Source organism: Petaurus breviceps, unplaced genomic scaffold, assembly GCF_028583685.1.
Source record: "Petaurus breviceps papuanus isolate PSGF00001 unplaced genomic scaffold, PetGlider_PUasm1.0 490, whole genome shotgun sequence".
Lineage (NCBI taxonomy): Eukaryota > Metazoa > Chordata > Mammalia > Diprotodontia > Petauridae > Petaurus > Petaurus breviceps.
Window position 1 is genome coordinate 699,580 of NW_027186352.1, and position 22,424 is coordinate 722,003.

Genomic DNA, 22,424 nt, shown 5'->3' on the forward strand with positions numbered 1-22,424 from the left:
GGCCTACTCCAGGCTTTCAGATAAATGTGACCAAGCAGAACATTCCTTTGTTTTTTCCAAAGAGACAGAGGACAAGAGACTCTTGTATTTGGAGTCAGAAGGCCTGGTTTGAATTGTGGCTTTCCTTCTTACTACCCCTCAGCCCAAGCTTCTTCACTGTAAAATGGGGGTGCTGGGCCAGCTCTATTTTGGTTCAACAAGGCTGGCACAAAATTGGTTATTAATTAATGTTCACTGACTGACTAACTGATGGAGAAGGGGGCACTTGAGCAGGTTTTGAAGGAAAGGAGGAACCCTCTGGAGCAGAAGTGATGAGAGAGCTGCTGGGGAGCCTTGTAAACCAGACCCTAAGGCATGTGGTGGGAAAAGGGATCCCAGGCCCCCGTAGGACTTACCTCACTAAGCAGAAACAAGGAAAAAAAGAGACCTTCGGATGGTGGTGCCAACAGGCACACACTTGGGGCAGCCAGATGTTTACCCCATGAGAGATATATGCTGCAGGGTATATGTCCCCATTTTATAGATAAAGAGATGGAGGTTCTGTGTGTTCACGGGTCCACAGTCAGGAAGCTTCCAAGTGTCTGAGGTGACTCCACACCTCGGGCTGTTTCTACTAAAACCTAAGTCCTCTTTGAAGATCTGAGTTCTCTGAAAGAGCCCCAAGGCCAGCAGCACTGTGGCCTCTGCGTCATGGCCTCCACATGCCCCCTCCCCCACCTGCCACAGACAGCCTCCTTTTGGCCTTGTGGCCATTTCAGGGATGGGGTAAAGAGGGAGCATGATCAGCTGCTTCTTAGAAACCTCTTGGAAAGAAATGGGGTCATGTTTGTCAGGGAGAAGCAGGGTCCTGAAGCACACAGACCCATGATCAAGGGGCGCCTGACTAACTTGGACAAAGGCAGCTGGGAAAGAGCGTGTGTGTGTATGTGTGTGTGCGTGAGCGTGCAAGTGCTCTCCCTCCCCCCCCCCCCCCTCTCTCCCTCCCTCCCTCCCTCCCTTGACAGGCAGTTTAGAGAGATCCAGTGGCTTCATAAAGTCTTGCCAGTCAGAACCCATGGTAAAGGGTTGACCTCTGGCTATTGACCAACATTAACCTATTTGCTAATATTGCCCTTAATTGGGGGGAGGGATCTTCCCCCTTTCAGATGGGGCACAAGGAGGAAAAAGAGAAGGACCCAGGGGCCACAAGTCTCCAGGGAAATGGGTTTCCTCATTGACTCATTTTGTAGGACTCCATCGCTAATGCAGAGAATAATTTACTGCCAATGTGACATCCCCGAACACTGGAGGATGCCCATGGCCCAGCACAAGCTGAACCAATGGAATGGTGGCCAGGGTCGCCCAAGAACATGGTGGGCACAAGTACCCAGGATCCTTCTGGTGCTCATTTTTGAGGTTGCCTGGGCATTGCGGCTGAGGATTCAGGACATGCACAGGCATTGTAATGGGATGCCATTCACAACCCCTGCCTCCTCCCTCATTGCATGGCATGAAGGAAGCCCCAGAGAGAGTACCTTGGATAGCGACCGAGCACCGCCACTCAGGGCCTGGTCAGCTACATGCTCTATGCATCTCAAGACTCTTGTGCAAGCTTTGTATTCATTCTGCGCCTCCCACAGCACGTGGTCATCGATCAACATGAGGTTGCTGGCAATTTGGACCAGAGTGTCTCCGAGCTACAGGAAAGAAGAAGCCCCAGGGATGTATGAGAGCCACATTAGCATGTCCCCCAGACAGACAGACCATAGACCCCATGGAGCAGACAAGCCCACCCACTCTGCTCAACACTACAGGAAGAAAGGGACTGGGTCAGGAGCAGAAGCCCCCACTGGAGCCTGTCTCTGCTCCTTACTAACTCCTTTCATGACCCTGGGCAAGGATCTTCCCCTCTTGGTCTCCGTTTCCTCACTGGTCAAATGAAAGTGTGAAATTTCATCCTTTCTAAAGTCCCTTCCCATTCCCAGTCTTGGGAAACTCATTACATTGGACCCAGCTTACTCAGTTGTGCATGTCCTTATCTGGCTGCTATGTGAAATGCCAGGCGGCTATTAATCCAATTCAATAAAATTTTATGAAGTACCTACTATGTTCCAGACACTGTGCTAAGTTCTGAAGAGACAATTAATAAAAGAAAGACAATTTCTTCCCTCAAGGAGCTTACAGTCTAACGTGGAAGACAACACACAAAAGAAGGCAGGAGAGGAGTGGGGAGGGCACCTGACTGAGGGGCACCTTGTTCCCTGGAGTTGGAGGCAGGCAGGGCAGCAGGTACAGAGTGGAGTGAGCTAAGCCCAGGTTCTGCCCTTTATAAAGGAAGGCATTGGGAGGGGTTTGGTCCTCTGCCCTATAGCCACCAATCAGAGGGGAGATGAGGCTGAGGCAGGTGATATCAGACAAGGCTCGAGTGAGCAGCAGGGGATGAGGTTAGAGGTGATCAGCTAAACCTGGGAGAGGCATCTCTGTGGAATGGAAAGTGGCAGGGCAGCAGCTTCAGAGTGGAGGGGATACTGGATTAAGATATTAGAGAGAAGATGGACTTGGGTTCGGGAACCTGGCTTCAGACCCTGACTCTCACTGCTAAATGCCCTGGGACAACTTCTTAACTCTTGAGGCTCACTTGCAAAAGACAGAGGGTGCTATCCGCCCTTCTGGGGCTGAAATGGGGACCATGTGAGCTTGGACATGCCTGGCTCTATGGCTAGAGCTTCTGAAGAGCTGGCTTGAATCCATCCCTGTGCAGGGAAAAGGGCTGCATAGCTTCTCTTCTTTCCAGACATAGGTTTTCAGCTTATTCCTCCAAGAAAGGGATGGTGTCTCCTACTCCTGTGCCTTCCACAGTCAGATAATAAATGGTGATTGAGGAAATTAATGAAAACCAACTGGAATAAAGAATCAGGGCCTTCTTCCTGGGGTGTAACTGAGTGTTGGAGGAAGATGCATCAGCCTAGAGTAGAAGCAGAGAGTCTGCCTTCTCACATCAAGCATCCCCAAGGGATGGAGAGGATTTCAACGTACCCATACCATCCCAGGTTTTAGTTTGGTGCTAAACATTATATGGAAAGGAATTTTGGGAGATGAAGGATGGAAGTCATGGGGGGAGCAAGTCAAGGTTCCATCTGGGCACTGTAGGAGAAGAGGGTGTGTATGATGGTACACAGGAGGAGGAGAAGGGAGAGGAGGAGGAGGAAGAGGAGAAGGAAGAAGAAGCTACAGATGACACCCAAAACAGCCTGGTCATGCTGGAGACAAAGTTCCCTCAAGGAGTTTACATTCTGCTGACTGAAAATGTCACAAAGACATAGAAACAAGATAGGAAGTGATTTTGGGGAGAGGGAAGAACATTAACAATTGTGAGGGAGGGGGAGGAAATGAAGAAAGCCCTTGGATATAAGGCCCTTGGAGGGAGCTAGGGATCCCAGGAGCTGAGGGTGAAGAGCATTCTAGGCATGAGGGATAGACTGCAGAGGTCAGGAAGTGGGGAAAAGCTTACTGTCTACGGAGTATGGCCAGGAAGAATGCAGAGAGCATGGAAGGGGTAATATGCACTCCCTTCAAACCCTGTCAGAGGAAAACTCAAAGGAAAGGGTTTGCATTTTCTCCTCGAGACAATAAGAGTCATTGGAACTTCTCGAGGGAAGCAGTAAAACATAGCCACACATTCATCTTAGAATATCAGTTTGGCAGCTGAGTGGAAGGGAAGCAGAGGTGTCCATTAGGAAGCTGACATCCACACAAGTAGCCAGACAAGGGCGGTGGCAGCCACAAGAGTAGAGTGATGGGATTGAAGGCTAGATGAGTTTGGGGATAGATGTGAAAGGGTTGAGGGGCTATTTAGAAAAGACAATGAGTGAGGGAGAGTTAAGTCATGAAAGCCTTGGTGACCAAAAGGCTGGAGGTCTCCTCAAAAGAAATCAGGAAGTTGGGAAGACAGATGGGCTTTGGGGAAAATGCAAAGGGTTCTGCATTTGACAAGAAGTTGACTTTGAGATGTCTCCAGGATATCCAGGTGGAGATGTTCTGCAGACACCTGGTGATGCAGGCCTGGGGGTGGAGATCAGGCAGGTATTTCTTAGAGATGCTATCTGAATGCCTGGGAGCTGATCAGGGGAGAAAGTAGAGACAAAGAAGAGAAAGGGGCCCAAGACATAGGTTTAGAGGACACCCAAACAGACATAAATGACTTGGGAAAAGTTCCTGGGAAGGAGAAATCAGATGGACAGAAAGGTAACAAGGGGAGAGAAGTGTTGGGAAGTCCTCCTAAGGAGGAGAAAGAATCTGGGAGAACATGGTCCATAAAGCTGGACACTACAGAGAAGTCAAGAAAGATGATGCCTGTTGGAAAAAAAACTCTGGTCCCCAAAATTAAGAGATCCACAATCACCTTGGAGAGAGTAGTTTCTGTCCAGTGGTAGGTTAGAAGCCAGACTGCAAAGGTCGGAGGAATGAAAGGGATGGGAGGGGTAGAAGCAATGAATAAAAGCAGCCTCTTCTAGGAATTTGTGAACAGAGATCTAAGTAATGGATGGAGAGAAAGTCAGACTCAATTGAAGGCTTTGGGGTATGTATGTATTTATTTATCTATTTATTTAAGGATAGTGGAATCTGGGAAGGTTTTCAGAAAACAGAAGAGTCAGCATATAAGAAGGGACCAAAGACTACAGAGGGGGGATGGTAGAGAGGCAAGCTCCTGGAGGAAATGGGAGGAAGATGGAACAAGGGACAAGTGACCAGAGACTAACACTGAGGGACCTGAGGTGTAGGGCTGGGAAGAAGAGGGAACACATGTTAGCTTCAAATTCCTTAGGCCAATATGAGGTAGGGACTCAGAGGAGGAGGAGAGGTCCCAGGGGATGTAGGAAACTTGAGAAAAGAGATTTGGGAAAATGCTATGGAGATGTGTAGGGAGTCAGTCAGGAGACAGCGACAGGGTGGCCGTGCAGCAGTAAGGGCTCGGGAGAGGTTAGACAAGTGAACTGAGGCATCACGCTCCTTCCTTCAGCAGAGTTGGAGCAGAGAACATGCATGGCGAGGGTGGATGCAGGTGGGGGTTTGGGAAGGGAAGATTAGTGATAGGAGGAAGGTGAATGGGATTTAGTTGTCATGGGTAGTCAATCAGAACATCAAATGGATTCCTAAGGGAGGAAAGGGGACAGCCTGAAAGAGGAAGGCGTTCAGGGGCAGGGCTCCTGGGAAGGGGTCCTCTTCAGTTTCATGTTCCTTCTCCCAGCAAAGATCCACCAATCTACCTACTGAGGCAGGAAGGAGGCTGGACTTGGAGCCCATGGAGGGAGAGCCACCAGGCCTGCTGCTGCCCATGGGGAGCCCATGCTCTGCTGAGGTTTGCCTCTTGATGTTCCCCAGGCTTTCTTTGCTTGTCTCTCCTCCTGTTCTTTATATTTACTAGGTGAAGAGTGTGTGACTGGTGGGAGGAAGAAAGCTTTTCTAGATGTGCCCTCAATGGGGAGCTGCCTGTGCCTTGACCCTCCCTCCATTCCTTGTCCAAAATGAATCCATTTCAGACTCGCTCTCCTTGACTGCTTATTGTCATACAGCATTCCCTTCAGATCAGCACAGATGTGTAAACCCATCTCTTTGGGAAATGACTTCTCTTTAAACCTACTTTGGCTCAAAATGAAATAAACTGAGGTTTAAAAAAATGCTCAATGTAAACAGAGAGGGGCATGGGAGGCAGGTGTGACTTCCCAGTCCTGCCCTCACTGGTGCTGACCTTTCTCTGGTCAGGGCCAATTCCAACGTGCAGCATGTCTGGTCCCACACATGAGCTCAATCTCTACCCATCTCAGCATGGCCCCTGCTAGACTGGGAGCTCCTTGAGGTCAGATCCTGTCTCTATCCAGACATTGGATCTTTTCCAGCAGGAAGCCCAGGGCTCGCCCCACCAGGACCTCTTGTGTGAGGGGAAAGGGAGGTCCAGTCATGCTTGCATTCCTCAGCTGTGGTTTCTGTAGTTATAAATAGATCGTTTTCAAGGAAGGTCCTGAGATGCACAACACAATTCCCTGGAGGTCTGGGAGAAGTGAATCCTGCAGTCAGATTGAATTATGAGTCTTCAATGCATTCAGGCTTCCTCGGGGGGGAACAAAACAAAAAACATTTTGAACTCTGTGGATTGTAGGGCATTAAGGAATACTGGATGAATTTGGTCTTCTGCTTCAGGGGCTACCTTAACAGCTACCCCAAGTTTCTGGACATCACAGACTGTAGTCTTCAGTTCAGTCCAACAGAGGAAGGTAGGTGGGTTCTAGCTGCCCCTTGTTTCTAGGGCTGGGCATGAGAAGAGGGGGGAACTCTCCTCATTCACCTGTCTCTGGTCTTCAGTTTCCCCATCTGCAACGTGAGCATTCCAGAAAGATGGCTCAGAGGCTTCTTCCAGCTCTAGGAATCTCTGAACCTTTGTAGGAGTCAAGACCCTGCTGGCTTGTGAGTGAGGCCAGGTGACTTGTGGAGAAATAGAAAAGTGAGTGTTTAATTACGGGCACTTGTCTCCACCGTGTTACAAATGAAGAGAAATACCATTAAGGATGATGTCCCAGAGGGAGGTGAGAGATGGTCCAGATGTCAAGCTGACCCTTAGCTGCTGAAAGGTCAGGCCACCCCTTGTGAGCCCCCAGTGGGGTCCTGGACAGTGTCGGGGCACCAAGGTGAGTCATGACTGGTCAGCGTGTGGATGAGTTCCTAAGTATTTCAGAGGTGACTCTCTTGATAGTATTGCTGGGATTCTGTAAATGCTTCCTCGTTCTGCTCTCTTCTCTGCATTCATCCATTCGAGACTTCCCAGGTTTCTATGAATCATTCCTCTTCACCATTTCTTATGCCACAGCAGTTAACTCCATCACACTGACACACCACGACTTGTTCAGCCATCCCCAAGTATTGTCCCCAGCCCCACACCTGGCCCTTAGTCCCTTCGTGTTCTTGGTGCTCAGATGGGTCTGGGAGAAGGCTGGTGTGGGCTCACTGAAGATGCCAGCCCCTCTGGCCTGCTTTTCTCTCCAAGGGCAATGCTTATTCCCATTTTCCTGTGTGTTCATTCTCTAAGGAGGTGCTCCCCAAAGCTCTAGAAGAGACCTGAGGCCCCAGCGCAAGCCTTTGGGGGTGGTGTTCACTTTTGTCCTTCCCCTGGCACTGTGTGCCTGGTCCTCCATGTCCCTGGTGTTGCCTTCAGTATTATTTTAGCAATGATTATAACAGCAGCCACAAGGGCGATGGGGATGCTAACATTTATGTGGAGGAATGAAAAACCATTTGGTAAACGCTTTGTGCCAGACAAGGGTCAGTTGCTGAGGGGTCCCTACACCCAAAGTGGACTTGTTCATGTTCCCAGCACCCCAGAGCAGGAGAGCTTCTGGCCACCTGATCTCCAGGGCCAAGAATGTCTCCCAGACTCATTTTCAGAGTTCCTAGCCGCAGCCCTGGTGCCCAGGGGGCTCCCAGTGAATCGGGTTAATGAAGGGGTGGTTTAATGCTGGCCGCAGGGGAGCTGCTTGGGGTGAGATGGTCCCAGACCCTTGGTTGCCCGTTCACCTTGGCAGCAGTGATGGCCAGGCAGGAAGGCAGAGGGTCTTTTGGAGGTTTGTCATTGAGACCTTGGCTGGGAGACTCACACGAGGGAAAGCCTCCATGGCACCCCATGAGACAGTGCACCACTGGTGGGTGGTAGTGTCTTTAATAAACTAGACTGACACCCTTCAGTTACAAATGGGCTATAGAGGAGCCTTGTCCGAGGGGTGTCTGCATCTGATGACATCATCTGTGGAATTCATTCTGATCCTATTTTTATTTTGGCGTCTGTCTCAACATATGAAGACTGCGTGGCAAATTCTCATTATGAATAGGGCAGGCATCACCAGGGTGTCAGCAAAGCACCCTTGGCTCAGAATCCTTCACAGCCCAGACCACACAGAGCCTGGAAGAAGGGGGGCAGAGTAGCCTCACGAATACGAGCCCAGGCTGAGTGAGATGCACAGCCCATGTATCATCAGGCTCTTTGGGCTGCCATGCCAGGCTGGCCCTGACCCACTTAGGTCAGGGAGAATTGTCAATGTTGTCAAAAGGGTGCCACAGAGCCCTTCATGCCCTGTGGACTTGGAGTGTGGAGAAAACTCAGGGAGCTGGTAGAGCTCACTGCTCCAAAGAGTAATCCATTGTCAATGACTCCATGTCAAGCTGGAAGGTCTCCGATCCGAGGGATCTCCCCTTGGCTCCCGTGTTGGTGGACATTTTTATCGAGCATTTATTAAGCGCCTGCCACGGGCCAGGCACTGCACTAAGAGGTGGTGTGCTAATTGTTGAGGCCATGGAGGAAGAGCAGCAAATACACTGGGGGACAGGTACGGACAGGGGAGGACACTGGGTCAAAGACCCTAAGTAGATGCATGATGGGAATAAATGTCAAGTATTCTCCTGAGGGTCAGACTATCAGCCTCTCTGCTTCGACTGGATACGTTTGTCTGGAAAGAAGGGCTGGGGGTTCTGGTGAGTACAAGAGCAGAGGTTGGGCATTAATGCCAGCCAGATGTAAGGGAGCGGGCAGGGAGGGCCAGGTTCCCTCTGTTTGGCAGAATGCGATTCAGCCCTGGGCTCCACATTTTAGGAGGGACTTTGGTGAGTGGCTGAGACGAGGGGAGGGCAGCCAAGAATAGGGCTCTGAGTCACATGCAGGTGACTTGAAGGAAATGGGTATGTTGACCCCAGAGAAAAGAAGATTCTGGAGAGGAGGGAACACATTTATTATGCACATACTGTGTGCCAGGTACAGGGCTAAGTGCTGCTCAGTCATCACCACAACCCTGATAGAAGCAAGATGATAAGAAGCTGAAACATCTTCACTAAATGAAGGGCTGTACAGTGGGAGAGAAATGAGTCTTCTTGGGCCTGGACTGTCCCCTTCCCCCCTTCACCCAGGGCAGAGCCTGGAGCATGGGAGGGTGGAGAAGGAGCTTCCCAGAGGCCCATGTAGAGTGTCCCAGAGTGGGCTGGGCTGCCACTGGAGGTGGGGGGTCCCTAATAGGCACTTGCTGGGCCCATGGAAGGGAAGGGCTTGATGTTCCTGCAGGCTCTGCCAGGTATGAGGCTCTGAGGCTGGGAAGACCCAGAGAAAGTTGATGCACTTGCCTTGGGTCATTCAGAACTCTATCCAATAATACCTTGGTCAGGTCACTCTCTCCTAGACCACATATAGTGGACTCCTTAGCACGGGCACACCCAATCTAACTCTCCAGCAGCTCAGGCTAAGCATGGAGCAAACACATACCTGAGAAGTGCTTAGGTGAGGGACCGGGCATTCCAGACCACTGCATATGAAGAGAACCTGCCCTTACTCCAGGCCAGGGAGGCAGGCACAGTCCTGCACATCTGGGAGGAGACAGCAATGAGGCTTGTTTCCTCATGTTCCAGTGTCACCTCCCTGGCATTGAACAGTGAGCCTGTGTCTTGCTCTGGTGTCACTCTCTTTCTTGGAGGTCAGAGGGGGAGTGTTTGTGGGCCCCCCCCCAGCCTCACACACACACACACACACACACACACACACAGAAGGACAGGGTCAGACACAAAATGTAGAAATGTAGACAGTTCTCCAAACTCTATCATTTCCCCTGCAGGCAGACGCACCTTCAGGCCCATGTGTCCCTACTTTGCCCATCTCCCTCTCTACCCCACAACAGAAATGTCTTACTTCTTTGACTTCACCCAGGAAGGCCAGTAACTTCTCCATCGTCTGGGCCAGGTAGAGGATGTCCATCTGCCCAGTGAAGTTGGAAGCGCCTGCAGTGTGGGCAGCCAGCTGGAGGGAGAACTCCTGCACATTGGTGACATTGATATGTGTCTGAAAGGACATTGGAGGCTGATGTCAGAGGCCTCCATCATTCACTGCTCAGTAGAATCCGGGAGGGGGATCCAAGAGTCACCCTTCCGAAGTCAGCTGTTCCAAACCTGCTTTGTCAAAGCCTCAATCTTCCAGTCCAAGAGAACAGGTAGTAGCCCCACCCCCACCCCGGGCTCTGTCATTGTATGGGCCTGTGGAGGTTGCCTACATATACCAGTCCTACCCCTAGAAGGGGATTTCTGGGAAGATGGCAATCAATCAGAGCATTTATTGAGCACCTATGATGTCCCAGGCACTGTGCTAGACTCGGGATAGGTATTCTTTTTTTTCTGTTGGCCTCAGGCTTCAGAGAAGCTCAGCCCATGTGGTGGGGAGGTGGTTACTTCCCTTGGGATGAGTACAGCCTTTCTTCCCAGGAGACAGGTAAGTGCCTGCTTGTCTCCAGCTGCCTGTGGTGGGTTTCTGTGCCAACCTAGGATGGCCTTGGGGGTAAGAAAGGATCTTCCTTTTCCCCTTAAAATTCCCCAAGTCAGGAAGAGGACAAATTAGACTTGATCAGACTATGGTTCAGCACTGGCTGCTCCCCTGTTAAGGATGATCCGGGCTTTTGAGTAGGGGTGGGAGTCGATAGGCCTCTGGGTAGATGGTGTCCATCATTATCACCCTTCTAACAAGTGGCAGTGCCAGCAATACTGCTTCTGTCTCCTTACCCCTGGGCTGGATTTGTGAGGCCCAGGGGTGTGTGTGCTTAGCAAGAAAGTTCAAGGCGTGCAGCCCTGTGAATATTATTCCCATTTTTACAGCTGAGGAAACTGAGGCTGAGAGGGTGACTTGCCCAGGACCATATAGCTCTGCGGATGGATTTGAACTTGGGCCTTTGACTCCAGGTCCAGTGCTCTAAACACTAAACAACCCAGTTGCTTCACATCAGTGTTTGGCAGTGCCCACACAAGACCCCTAAAGGAAGAGAGAGTTCAGAGGGACAGTGAGGAGCCTGGAGTCTGTCACTGCCTCCTCCTCCACCTCCTCCTGTCCCAGGGGTCGCTTGGCGGCCAGGAGGGTGTGTCCAGGGCCACGTTCAGGAGAACAAGTGTATTTGGGAGCAAGCCAGGTCTCTGGGAATGCCAGACAGTGGGAGGAGCCGGAGAGGGGGAGGGCTGAGAGAACAGAGTGGGGCTTGAGGGGGTCCCAGGGGAAGAAGTGAGCAACCTTGGGAGGGGACAGGCTTAGTGACATGGGGCTGACCGGATGGGGAGAGCCGCTGGCTAGCCTGGCAGCTAGGGCTTCTGTGTAGCCTGGGATGGACAGAGGTGGGAACCAGCTAGCCACAAAGCCGGCCAAGCGTGCTCTGCCCACCCCCCTATTCGCCTACCTGCCCAGTCAGCCTCCCAGCCATCATCCTCCCCTCCCACCTACCCAACTGCCTGCCCGCGCCTGCCCGTCCACCTACCCGCCCGGCCTCCCCCCTGCTTGCCCGCTCAGTAGCCCGCCTGCCTGCCTGCCTGACTCCCTGCTTGCCCGGTAGCTCGCCCGCCTGACTGCCTGCCTGCCCGCGCGCCTGTCCGCCCCCAGCACGATGCCTTCGAAGGGAAATTCGTGCCAGCCTGTCTGTCCCCAGGATGTCGCTGCCCGCCGATGGCCCCTCACCCTGGGTGCCTGTGTTCAAGAGCGACTCCAGCGAGTCCCACCCAGCCTGACAGCCAGCCTCGGGCTCTGCTGGTCACACAGGGATAGCCCCCGAGGACAGAGGTAATGGCTCACCTACCGTAGCAAAGGCGAAGAACACCTGGGTGACTTCTTGGGGAGCGGGGCACTGGGAGAGGTCGGCCTCGTTCCAGTGGCCTGACGGACCGCACCTGCGCCGAGCCCTGGGCTCCTCGGGACCGCTGCGGAGGGCCACCAGGCTCAGTGAAAAAGGGAGGCACGGTTGGGAGGCTGTCACCCCTGCCAAGGTTCTGGGCCACCTAGAAACAGCAGAGACAGAGGACTTCAGGCATCTCCTCCCTTGGAATCTGGAAGAGCCGTTGTGGCTTCTAGAGAGCCTGAGGGCCACAGCCGGGAGGCACTTCAGGTGGCCCTGAGTTCATGGACTTCTGGAGCCCCACTGCTGAGACACAGCCAGGAAATGTGGCCTGGCTCAGGAGGGTAATAGGCCTGGTTCACAAACTCACAGCGTCCTGGGGAACCATGGAGCCCAGATCGAGGCACATAGAGGTTCGGTAACTTTCCCAGGATCACACAGCTAGGATGTGTCTGAGGAGGGATTCACCCGGGTCTTTCTTATGCCTGGTTCAACCCACTAGGCACTACTCCAAGGCTTCTGTATATTCACTTCTGTCTTACTGACTGGCGTCTTAGACTGGGGCTGTCTCCTAGTGGGGGGAGTGGGCGGCTGCCTGAAGAGAGAAGTTAGAGAAAAGCTGGTCTGAGGCCAGCTCAGCCATTCTCCAGAGTTACCACTGAGGGGACTTTTTACCTGGGGGGGGGGCTGTGAGAGTGTATGTGAGAGCATGTGTGTGTTTGTGAGAGAGTATCTGTGTGTGTGCATCTGTGAGTGTGTGTATCTGTGTGTGTATCTATGTGAGTGTGTGTATCTCTGTGTATGTATGTGTGTATGTGTATCTGTATGAATGTATGTGTATCATCTGTGTGAGTATGTATCTGTATCTGTGTGAATGTGTGTGTGTTTGTAGATGTGAATGTGAGGTAGCCACGGTGGTTTCCCCTCCCCTTAAAGGATGATGTTTATGGTAGAATCTCAAGACAATGGCCAGCACATTCTCTTGAGGGGGGAATGCATGAACCCCCAATTCCTCTGTCAAGGAGGAATTCTGAATTCTCCCTGTGTGGTCCCTGAATCCAACCTTCTGGGGGGGGGGGGATGGTCCCGATCAGTGCCAACTTTGGGAATGCCTCATGGATGACCCCAAGAGTGCAAGTTCCTGACATTAGGAGGTGGTCATCAGTCTCCTCAACAGCTGGTTGGAGAAGGAAGATCGCCAAGGTGGCTGTTGCAGCTGGAAGATTGGACCCATGACAAGGGTGGGCCAGACATTTCTCTAAGAGTGTGGAATAAAGGCTGTCCTATTCCTGACATGACCCTAGTACAGTGAGTGCCTGGGCAGGAGCTGGGACCCTATCACCCAGCTACATTTAGGGCAATCCGGTCATGAAGCATACCTAAGCTTTTTTCAAGATTGGGGGGGGGTCACAGAGGGAAAGGGACCCCTTGGAGTCACCCCTCCAGATCAGCCTCCCCCTCCTGTCTCAGCCACAGGTTCCACACAGATAAGAGAACAACCCACAGGAGCTCACAGCATGAAGCTTCAGCACAGGCTCTTCATCCCATTTTCATCTTAAAAACGCAAACACTCTCTTTGGTGTTGGAGGAGAGCATCCTGAGACATCGTGAAATAACTAATTCATTTCAATTCCCAATAAAGTTAAGCCGTGAGGAAAAATTACCTTCATTCCCCACAGCTCGATAAGCAGCCAAGCAGAAGGCAGTGCAGGAAGAGAGGACACAGATGAGAAAATGAACTGAGTTAATGAAAAATTTAAACCAATGAGGATGAGCTCATTTCCCCAAAGACATTTCAGAAAAGAGGGAAGAGAGTCTGAAGCAGGCGATGCATCACTGAATAAACTGAATTGCGGAGACACTGCGGTTTTAATCCCAATATTTGAGAATGCATTTTGTTAGATTCTATATTTATTTATTTATAATTGGAATCTTTTATTTTCCAATTTTTAAACATTTTTATTTGAAGTTGTGGGTTCCAAATTCTTTTTTTCCCTCCCCTGAGGGGGTAAGCAGATAGAGAGGGTATACCTGCGCAGTTGTGTCAAACATTTCTGTATTAGTCACTTTGTCCCAGACTCAAAGAAAAGAAAAGAAACGAAGGCTAACCTGCTTCAGTCTGTCTTCAGACACCAGTTCTTTCTATGGGGGGGGGGGTAGTTGGCTTCATCATGTGTCCTTTGGGATTGTCTCGCATCATTGCATTGCTGAGAAGAGCTAAGTCATTCACAGTTCTTCCTCAGACAGTATTGGCTGGTACTGTGTACGCGGTTCTCCTGCTTCTGTTCACTCTGCTTTGCATCAGTACACGTAAGTCTTCCTAGGTTTTTCTGAAATTATCCTATTTGTCATTTTATACAGCACAATAATATTCCATTACAATCACAGACCACAGCTTGCTGAGCCATTCCCTGATTGATGGGCATCTCTTTGATTTCCAATCTTTAGCCACTAGAAAAAGAGCTGCGAGAACTATTTTTGTACAAATGGATCCTTTTCTTCCTTTCTTTTCTTTTGGATGTCCTTGTGATACAGACCTAGCAGTGGCATAGCTGGATCAAAGGGTATGTACAGTTGTTGTTTTTTTTTTTTGGTAGGGGAAAAGGCAAGGCAATTGGGGTTAAGTGACTTGCCCAAGGTCACACAACTAGTAAGTGTGTCAAATGTTTGAGGCTGGATTTGAACTCAGATCCTCCTGACTCCAAGGCTGGTATTCTATTCACTGTGCCACCTAGCTATCCCTTGGAATGAATGGTTTTATAGCCCATTGGGCATAGTTCCAAATTTCTCTCCAGAATGGTTGGATCATTTTGCAACTCCACCAACAATGTATCAGTGTCCCAGTTTTCCCAGATGCCCTCCAACATCCAACATTTTCCTTTTCTGTCATATTAGCCAATCTGAGAGGTGTAGGGTGGTGCCTCAGAGTTGTTTTAATTTACATTTTCTAATCAATAGTGATTTGGAGCATTTTTTTTTTTATCACTGGCTTTGATTTGTCTGAAAACTGCCCTTTCCTATCCTTTGATTATTTATCAGGTGGGAAATGATTTGTATTTTTATAAATTTGACTCAGTTCTCTATATATTTGAGAAATGAGGCCTTTATCAGAGATATTTGTTGCAAAAAAAATTTCCCCAGTTGATAATGTTCCCAGCAGAGGTGAGAAGAGGCGGGGGCAGGACCCTGTAGCCTCACCCTTCATGTCCAGGCTTGCTCATTCTCTTCCCTCCCTCACTCAATCCTGTAGGCCCCCAAAGGGAGCCTGTCTCTCCAGCTGTGCAGTTTCCTTTCCCATCCCTAGAATGGCAGCTGCTCTTCTGCCACTTCCTTTCTCCCATCGATTTTGCCAGAACAACTCCCCTTCAAAGACTCTGCATAAGCAGGAGCAGAGCACATCTCAGAGGCCCAGCCTTTGGGACCAGCTGCCTGGGAGAAAGCTGGGCTGACCCAAAAGACATTCTCTAGAATTTTTAATGTATCACTTTCAAATGAATGCCAGAGAAATCCAAGAACCCAGCAGGCTTTTGATAGAGGTTTCAAAAAATGTGGTTGTATGGACTTTGTAAGGAATGATCAGTGTGGGCCGACTCCATGGTCTCTGCTTTTGATTGATGCACAATGACAGGATGCCCTTGGCTTTGGTTGGAGAAGGAACGGAGGACCATAGAAAGCTTTTATTGCTAAAGAGAAAGCAGGGGCGTTTCCAGGCATCAGAGTGAAGGGTCTGGACATTTCTGTTGGAGAGCATCCTGTTGGCCTGAATGCCAGGGCATAGGGTTTTTCTGAAGTGTTCCTCAGACATCCTCACACCCACCCACCCAAAGAACAGAATGGGGCAGGGGAAGCAGGTCTAGGGGGACAGGTTATATAATGGGAAGAAGTTAGCAGCCCGTGTTTTCAAATGGTCTCTGACACTGTGCCTTAAAGTTACACTCTGAGCCTTCACTGACAGACTCAGATGCACCCAGTGGGTCATGGTCTTTTCCTTCATACTGAGCCATCACCCACCCCTACAGAGGGGCAGTATCTGAAGCTTTACCTTTCTGGCATCCTGGAGCCCCTTGGTGGGGCAAGTCAGGGGAGCCTTTCTCAGGGTATTTTTAAATGCATTAAATAAAATGCACAGGCTTGCCAAGGAAACTCTGGGATGGCCTGAACTTTGGCAGTGACTTCCTTTAGGAAGAGTAGACTTTGTAAGGTTGGCCATCACAGGTCCTTTATAAATGCTTGTTGGGGGATTCCAAGACAGAACTCTAACAAAATAATCTTCATCAAAGTACCCCATTTAGAACTCTGGGCCTGGTGTCAGGCTGACTGAGTTCAAGTGTGGTCCCAGATACTTCCTCACTAGGGGACTCTGGACCAGTCCTTTCACCTGTACCTGACTCAGTTTCCTCATCTTAAAATGGCATGCTAATAACAGCACCCACCTTGCAGTGAAGATCCACTGAACTCTTGTCTGTAAAGCCCTTTTTGGACCTTAAAGAACTACGTCCAGGTTAATTATTAGCTTCCCACATCTCCAGTCACCCACACTCCAGAGCAGCCTGATGTGTGGGTGCTACAATAGGCAATGAATTTGGATAGATTTAAACCCAGGTTCAAATCCCACCTGTGAGAGTTTCTGATTTTATAAGAAATGACAAGCAGGAGGATTTCAGAAAAACCTATAAAAATTTACATGAACTGATGCAGTGAAGTGAGCCGACCCAGGAGACCATTGTAAGATGAACGACTTTGACAGACTTGGCTATTCTCAGCCAATACAATGATCCAAGATAATCCCACAGAACTCATGATGAAGCAGACTGTCATCCTCCAGAGAAGGAATGGATATGGTCTGAATACAGACTGAAGCAGGTTAGTTTTCACTTTCTGTCTTTTGTTTCTTTTATTTGAGTCTTTTTGTACAAAATGACTAATAAGGAAATGTTTTACATAATCGTACATTCATAACCTCTGTTTGATTGCTTACCATCTTGGGGAGGGAGGAGGGATTTGGGAACTCAAATTTTTAAATAAAAATGTTTAAAAATTGGGGAAAAAGATTTCCTGGCTTTGTGGTCATGGATAAGTCACTTGTGCCGCCTGTTCATCAGGGGGACACCAAAACATGCTCCCAGAAAGTGAGCATCATGATTCTGGTCTCTGGCCCTCAGCCAGTCATCAGTCAGTCCATGCTTTTCAACACCTCTGATACACCAGACCCTATGTGTAGGTGCTGGGCAAAGCTGTGGTGATAGCCAATGGCAGCAGCTTCCCTGCCCTGCCCATGCCAAGCACCACAGCTCACCTCATGCTTCCAGTGGGCATTGAACATTATCTCTGCCAGGCTTCCATAGTCACCAGCCCAATGGTTTTAGAGACTGACTCCATGCAGAAGCCCTGGGCTGTACCCTACCTGAAGTCACCCTTCTTTGTCCAGATCCTTTCTGCAGGGCAGTAGGGCGCTGTGGTTTCCAACACCGTGATCTCAATCCCTTTGGTTTTATTGCCGTAAGTATTGCTGACCCGACACTCCCAGGATCCTGCAGCATCAGTGCCAATGCTGGAGAGAGTGAGCTCCCTGAAAGGAATGAAGGACCAGGACATTGGTGAGACACCTGGCTTACCCAGAGGCATGCACAGAAATGGCCATGTCAGGCCCAGGAGACAGGGGTTTAATTGGGGTCACCTCACAGAGAGGACTACCACAGTGTAAAGGAGACTAAGGGCTTCACCCTGGATGAACAGGTTGCCTACAGGTTTTCCCACAGCTGGCAACCCTGGCTGTATACCTATCATGCCTGGAGGGGTACTTCCAAAGTATAGGCCATGGTTGCCACTGTGGGAGGGGCAGCAATGATCCAATATGCCTGTCACCACTGCTTGGGGACATAAGCACACCCTTCTCAATGGAGTGACCTTCTTACTCCCCACCCCAGCAGAAAAGGTTTTCATAGTTCTGAACCACAAATCAATGTGCCCAAGCACCTGTTCTGGGCAAGGCAACGTGCTTCACAGCAAGGATTTGAAAAAAAATGAAGTGATGGTGTCTGCCCTCAGGAAGCATACAGTCACTGAAAGATGGTCCTGAACCAAAGGAGATTCTGGTGTCCTCTAGACCATGAAAACCCAGGAGGGCCAAGAACCTGCAAACATCCCATAATCACCTGCACATCCTCAGAATACAACCAATTGATCAAGCCCAGCAGAAATTGGGTCTGAAGAGAGCTGGCTCAGAGCTTTGGGCTTCTCTGGGTTGGGGGATGGTTCTTGGCAAGGAGACAGAGACAGCCCCTCTGGGGAGTGGGCCCATAACCCCTCGAGATGAAGCTGCTTACACTTCACCTATCGAATAGGGTTTTATTGTAGCTATTTCAAAGGGAAGGGGAACGTGTGGCGATTGAGCCTGTCTCTATCTTGTTAGTACAAGGTGGGTGGCTTGATGCCTCCCACATTAGACTGGAGTTTTGTTTCTTTGTCTCTTCAGTGATTGGCACAGTGCCTGGCATATAGTAAATGCTTAATGAATGCTCATTGACTGACTGACCAAATTGTCTGAAGACGATCAACTGGACGCAGCTTTGACTTTCGCCAGAGTTCACATGACAACTGGCCAGCACAGGGTTCAAGAGTAGGGGGTGGTAACTGAAGGTCATGCTATCTAGAAAAGGGAGAGGAATCACTGATCCAAGGAATCAAGTCCCTATCCAAGGAGGGCTCTGGCCCCTGGCAGGATTCCTCACAGGAATCTTGAATTCTCAGATTCCTCCCTCTGGCAGCCATGTCTAAAATGGGCCATGTTTGAGATGCCCCAGTTAAGGCACCTGGGGTTGTGGCCAAAGATAGGCAAGGAAACCAAGCCCCAGTGGTTTATCCCCAAAACACCATGAAGATTAAAGATGACTAGAGACAAGTTTGGTAGCAACAGTATGGGGTATAAACGATGATTCTTGGTGGGGGAGGGGGCATCTAGGGTGGGACCTCTAAATGCAGAGGACCTCTAAATGCACACCTGCAAAACCCCTCAGTCATGACAGAGACAATTTCTTGAAATAAAAGTCTTTTCCAGATAATGCAGAATTTAAGCTATAAAGAAAATGAATGAAATGGAATGTGCCAGCCCCTGTTCTGCTGGCATTCTCGCCAAACCAACCTTGGGGAAAATCCTGGCTGCAAATTTCTCTGAGAATCTGGCAAGAATCACTGTAAGGTTTCCAACATCTCATTTCGTTTGGGTTTTTGTTCCTATCTCTGCAGAACTTTACATAATTCAATGGCTCCAGTGGAAAGGCTGGGATTTTGCAGTCCAGAGAGACCTGTGTTCAAAATCTGCCTCTGACACTCACTGACCATCTGGCCACAGACAAGTCAATTCACCCTTGGAAGCCACCATTTCTTTTTTTTTATAGTTTATTTACTTTTAGTTAACAGCATTCAGTTCCACAATCCCTTGAGTTCCGAATTTTCTCCCCCTCCCTCTCCTCTCCCCTTCCACCCCCATGCGATCCAGTATAGGTTCTACAAATACCTTCACATTAAACACTAATGAAGTTGTAAAGAAGAATTATAACCAATGGAATGAACAATGAGGAAGAGGAAACAAAACAAAGAGAAACAAAAAAGAGAGACAGCAAGTAGTTTGCTTCAATCTGCATTCAGACTCTGTAAAGATGGAGGCCGCGGGAATTTAGAAGCTGGTGAACTAGAAAGTCAAGAGGCTCCAGGAAATTTTGACATGGATGTGGAAGTCCCCAAGAATAAGGGCAGAGCTGCAGGTGTGAGCCAGCTACTACATAGGGGGAAAGGGACCAGGGGATTTGTAGGTAACTGCAAGAATGATTCGGATTGAGGGATAGAGAGGATGTAGAGAACTTCAAAGGAAAGGGGGCCACTAAGAGATGATCACAAAGGGACAGTCTGGAAGAAGACAGGAACAAGACAAATGTTTTCTACTCCATGAGATTTTTTTTTCTTTCAGAGGTGGGTGTGTCTGAGAGAAAAACAGCCAGTCTTAGAGAAAGTAGCCTAAGATTCATTGTCTTCTGGGGGAAAAAAAGGTCCTATTAATGCCAACTTCTATCTTCACCACCACCATCATTGCCACCAGCAAAAGGACTTGTAGTATTGTTGAAAACCTTCTTGGTCCAGTGCAGATCCCAAGCCCTCTATGTAGCCTCATCCCATATAATCCTTGTCTCTTTATATCTGTAAGTCCTCCATAGAGGGTCAGAAGCTGTTCTCTGGCGCTATCTACGCTTCCTGAAGAAGATGGCAACACTTTCCAGGGTGGAGAGGACCTGATCACTTCTGCTGCTGCTGGTGATACCTCCACTGGAAAATGTTGTTTGATCCCCACCCTATGTCTGCTAACATTCTCCTTCTGTAATATTAGTATGTTCAGTATCACACATCTGTTCTGTTCAACTACCATGCCTGTGTCATCTCTTATTTTATTTTCATTTAAAACAACGTCTCTGGTAGTGGTTCTAATTGTGATGTACGTATTAAACAGAAGGTTAATGAAGATTTAAGTACTTCCCCCAAAATGATTGTTCAGGGACTGAAAACATTTTAGACATGAGGACAAGTGTCACAGAATTAAGGAATTAGCCATTTGGTCCAAGTCATATGGGAAAGGAATTCCTATGATTCCACACCTTGCATGTGGTTTCTCCCACACATTCTGTGGATGATGTTACTAAATCTTGAAGAGGCAATAAAAATTTGAATTTATAGTTTAACTGTCATATGAGCAATCTGTACAAAAAGTGTAATTTTAATTATAATCTATGAAGAGACTAAGAGTTTAATTATTGTTCTGGAGAATTACCTGTCATATCTGGAGAGGAATTGTGAGGGGAGAGAAAGAGCTTTTTTCCCTTCTAAGAGGACTGAGTCTGACCTTTCTCCTGAGCATAAATAAGAAAAGAATTCTTGAAAAGAGACATTAATTGCTATCCTGAGCGAACCAATGGTAGGGCTATGAAAAGAATTGAAGAAAAGACATCAGGAGAAGGGATGGTTAAGGTAATACATGTGGCCATCTTTCTCACCATCAAAGCCTTACAAATATGTCTATTATATCATTTGCTCAACTGTAAATAAATTGTACAGCCAGCAACTTGGATGTCAGATTTAAGTAGAAGAAATTAAAGGCCTGACATGATATCTAGAAAGAAACAACTATTTATGGGTAAAGAGATCTCTCCAGTTTATTGCCTAACTAGTACTTAGTAAACTGGAGTGGGGGTGCAGGGACAATTGATGAATGAATGAAGGAATGACTTTGGGTTGTACCTGCCATTTGGTTGGTTGACTGGTTGTTATCCTTCATTCTTCAAGAGGACCCAAATGACATCAGTGTCGGAATCAGGTAACAGTGGGTCCGTCTGTGTCTGATCAGGCCAATGCGAGCTCAGAGTGCTTTACCACAGGTCAGGCAGAAATAGTCTGTGAGCATTTGGGGTGGATTCTCTAAACTTGCACATCCTGCATTTCCTCTGAGCTGCTTCAATTTTGCTTTGCTCACAGAGCACAGACCTTCTCTGATGTGGGCACACCATACTGGGCAGTCCTGTGCCAGTGCCACACAGTCACACGAGAGTCCTGGAGAGTGTCCTTGCAGAGCTTCTTCTGACACTTGCCCTGTGTAAGTTCTCCATAAAACAGTCTTTTTGGCAAGCATATGTTTTGCATTTGAGCAACATGGCCAGCCCCTCGGAGCTGTGCTCTCTGAAGCAGAGTTTGAATGCTTGGCAGTTTAGTTTGAGTAAGGACATCAGTGTCTGGCACCTTATCCTGCCAGGTGATCTTCAGAACCTTCCTAAGACAATTCCAAGGGAAACGATCCTGTTTCCTGACTTGGAGCTGGCAGACTGACCAGGTTTCACAGGCACACAGCAATGAGGTCAGCACAAGGCTCCATAGACCTTCCATTTGGTAGTCAGTCTAATGCCAAACACTGAGCTGACTCTGGCAATGCATGCATTTAGGGTTAGGGTTGCAGGAAGGCCAAAATCAGGAGTGAGTTTTGCAGAAAGGTAGGGAGACATTGGCTCCTCAGTTTTGCCTGGGGTCCCTCTTAGGGATAAATGCCCCTCCAGAGACAAGGAATTGCATCCCCATCCCCATGCCCATCCCCAGTTCTGTGCTTAGAGGCGGAGGTGGATGTATTCATGAGGAGGGAGGATAAAGAAGAGGGTGGGATTAGGTCGGACCTAGGTCCCTTCCTGCCTTTACCATCCCCTTGGGCCTGTGCTTCTTTGGGAGTCCTCACCCAGAGGCTGAATGCCTTGTCAGATGGACTGCTTTTATGATGTGCCTTCTTTGTGCCAGGCACTGTGAAGCCCCTGCCCTCAAGGACATTGCATTCTAATGAGGGAAGACCACACACAAAAGAGAGGAAGCAGGGGGGCTTCATGTATTGAAAACATGAAGTTCAGAGCATTTGTAAAATAAAATACACCAGGATTTTTTGAGGGGGAAGGTGAAGAAGTTACACAGGTACAACTGCGATTTTGTCACCCAGAGTCTGGAAGGAGGCTGAGACACCAGCCTGGCTCCTTCACGAAATGGAGGTTCAGGGGTGGGTCTCGTGGAGGGATATCCAATGGAGAGAGAGCAGCTCCCCCCCAATGCTACATATACCCCCCATACTACCCATGTTTCCCCGATAATAAGACCTATCCCGAAAATAAGCCCTCCCCTTACTGTGTAAGATTCCTCTAAAATAAGCCCTCCCCCGAAAATAAGCCCTATTGAGATTGCTACTGTAGTGAAGGTGATCCCCTG

At 49.0% G+C, this 22,424-nt stretch overlaps 1 protein-coding gene across 1 annotated transcript in view; it reads right to left on the minus strand.

The window, feature by feature from the left end:
• ADGRA1 (adhesion G protein-coupled receptor A1) overlaps positions 1-22,424 on the minus strand; it is a 303,872-nt gene that overhangs the window by 132,996 nt on the left and 148,452 nt on the right. Inside the window, exons 8-11 of the mRNA XM_069101685.1 lie at positions 17,050-17,214; positions 11,610-11,808; positions 9,695-9,844; positions 1,515-1,676 (exon numbers count right to left, since the gene is read on the minus strand). Of these exons, the coding sequence (XP_068957786.1) occupies positions 1,515-1,676; positions 9,695-9,844; positions 11,610-11,808; positions 17,050-17,214 (676 nt within the window). The remainder of the gene's footprint in view (positions 1-1,514; positions 1,677-9,694; positions 9,845-11,609; positions 11,809-17,049; positions 17,215-22,424) is intronic.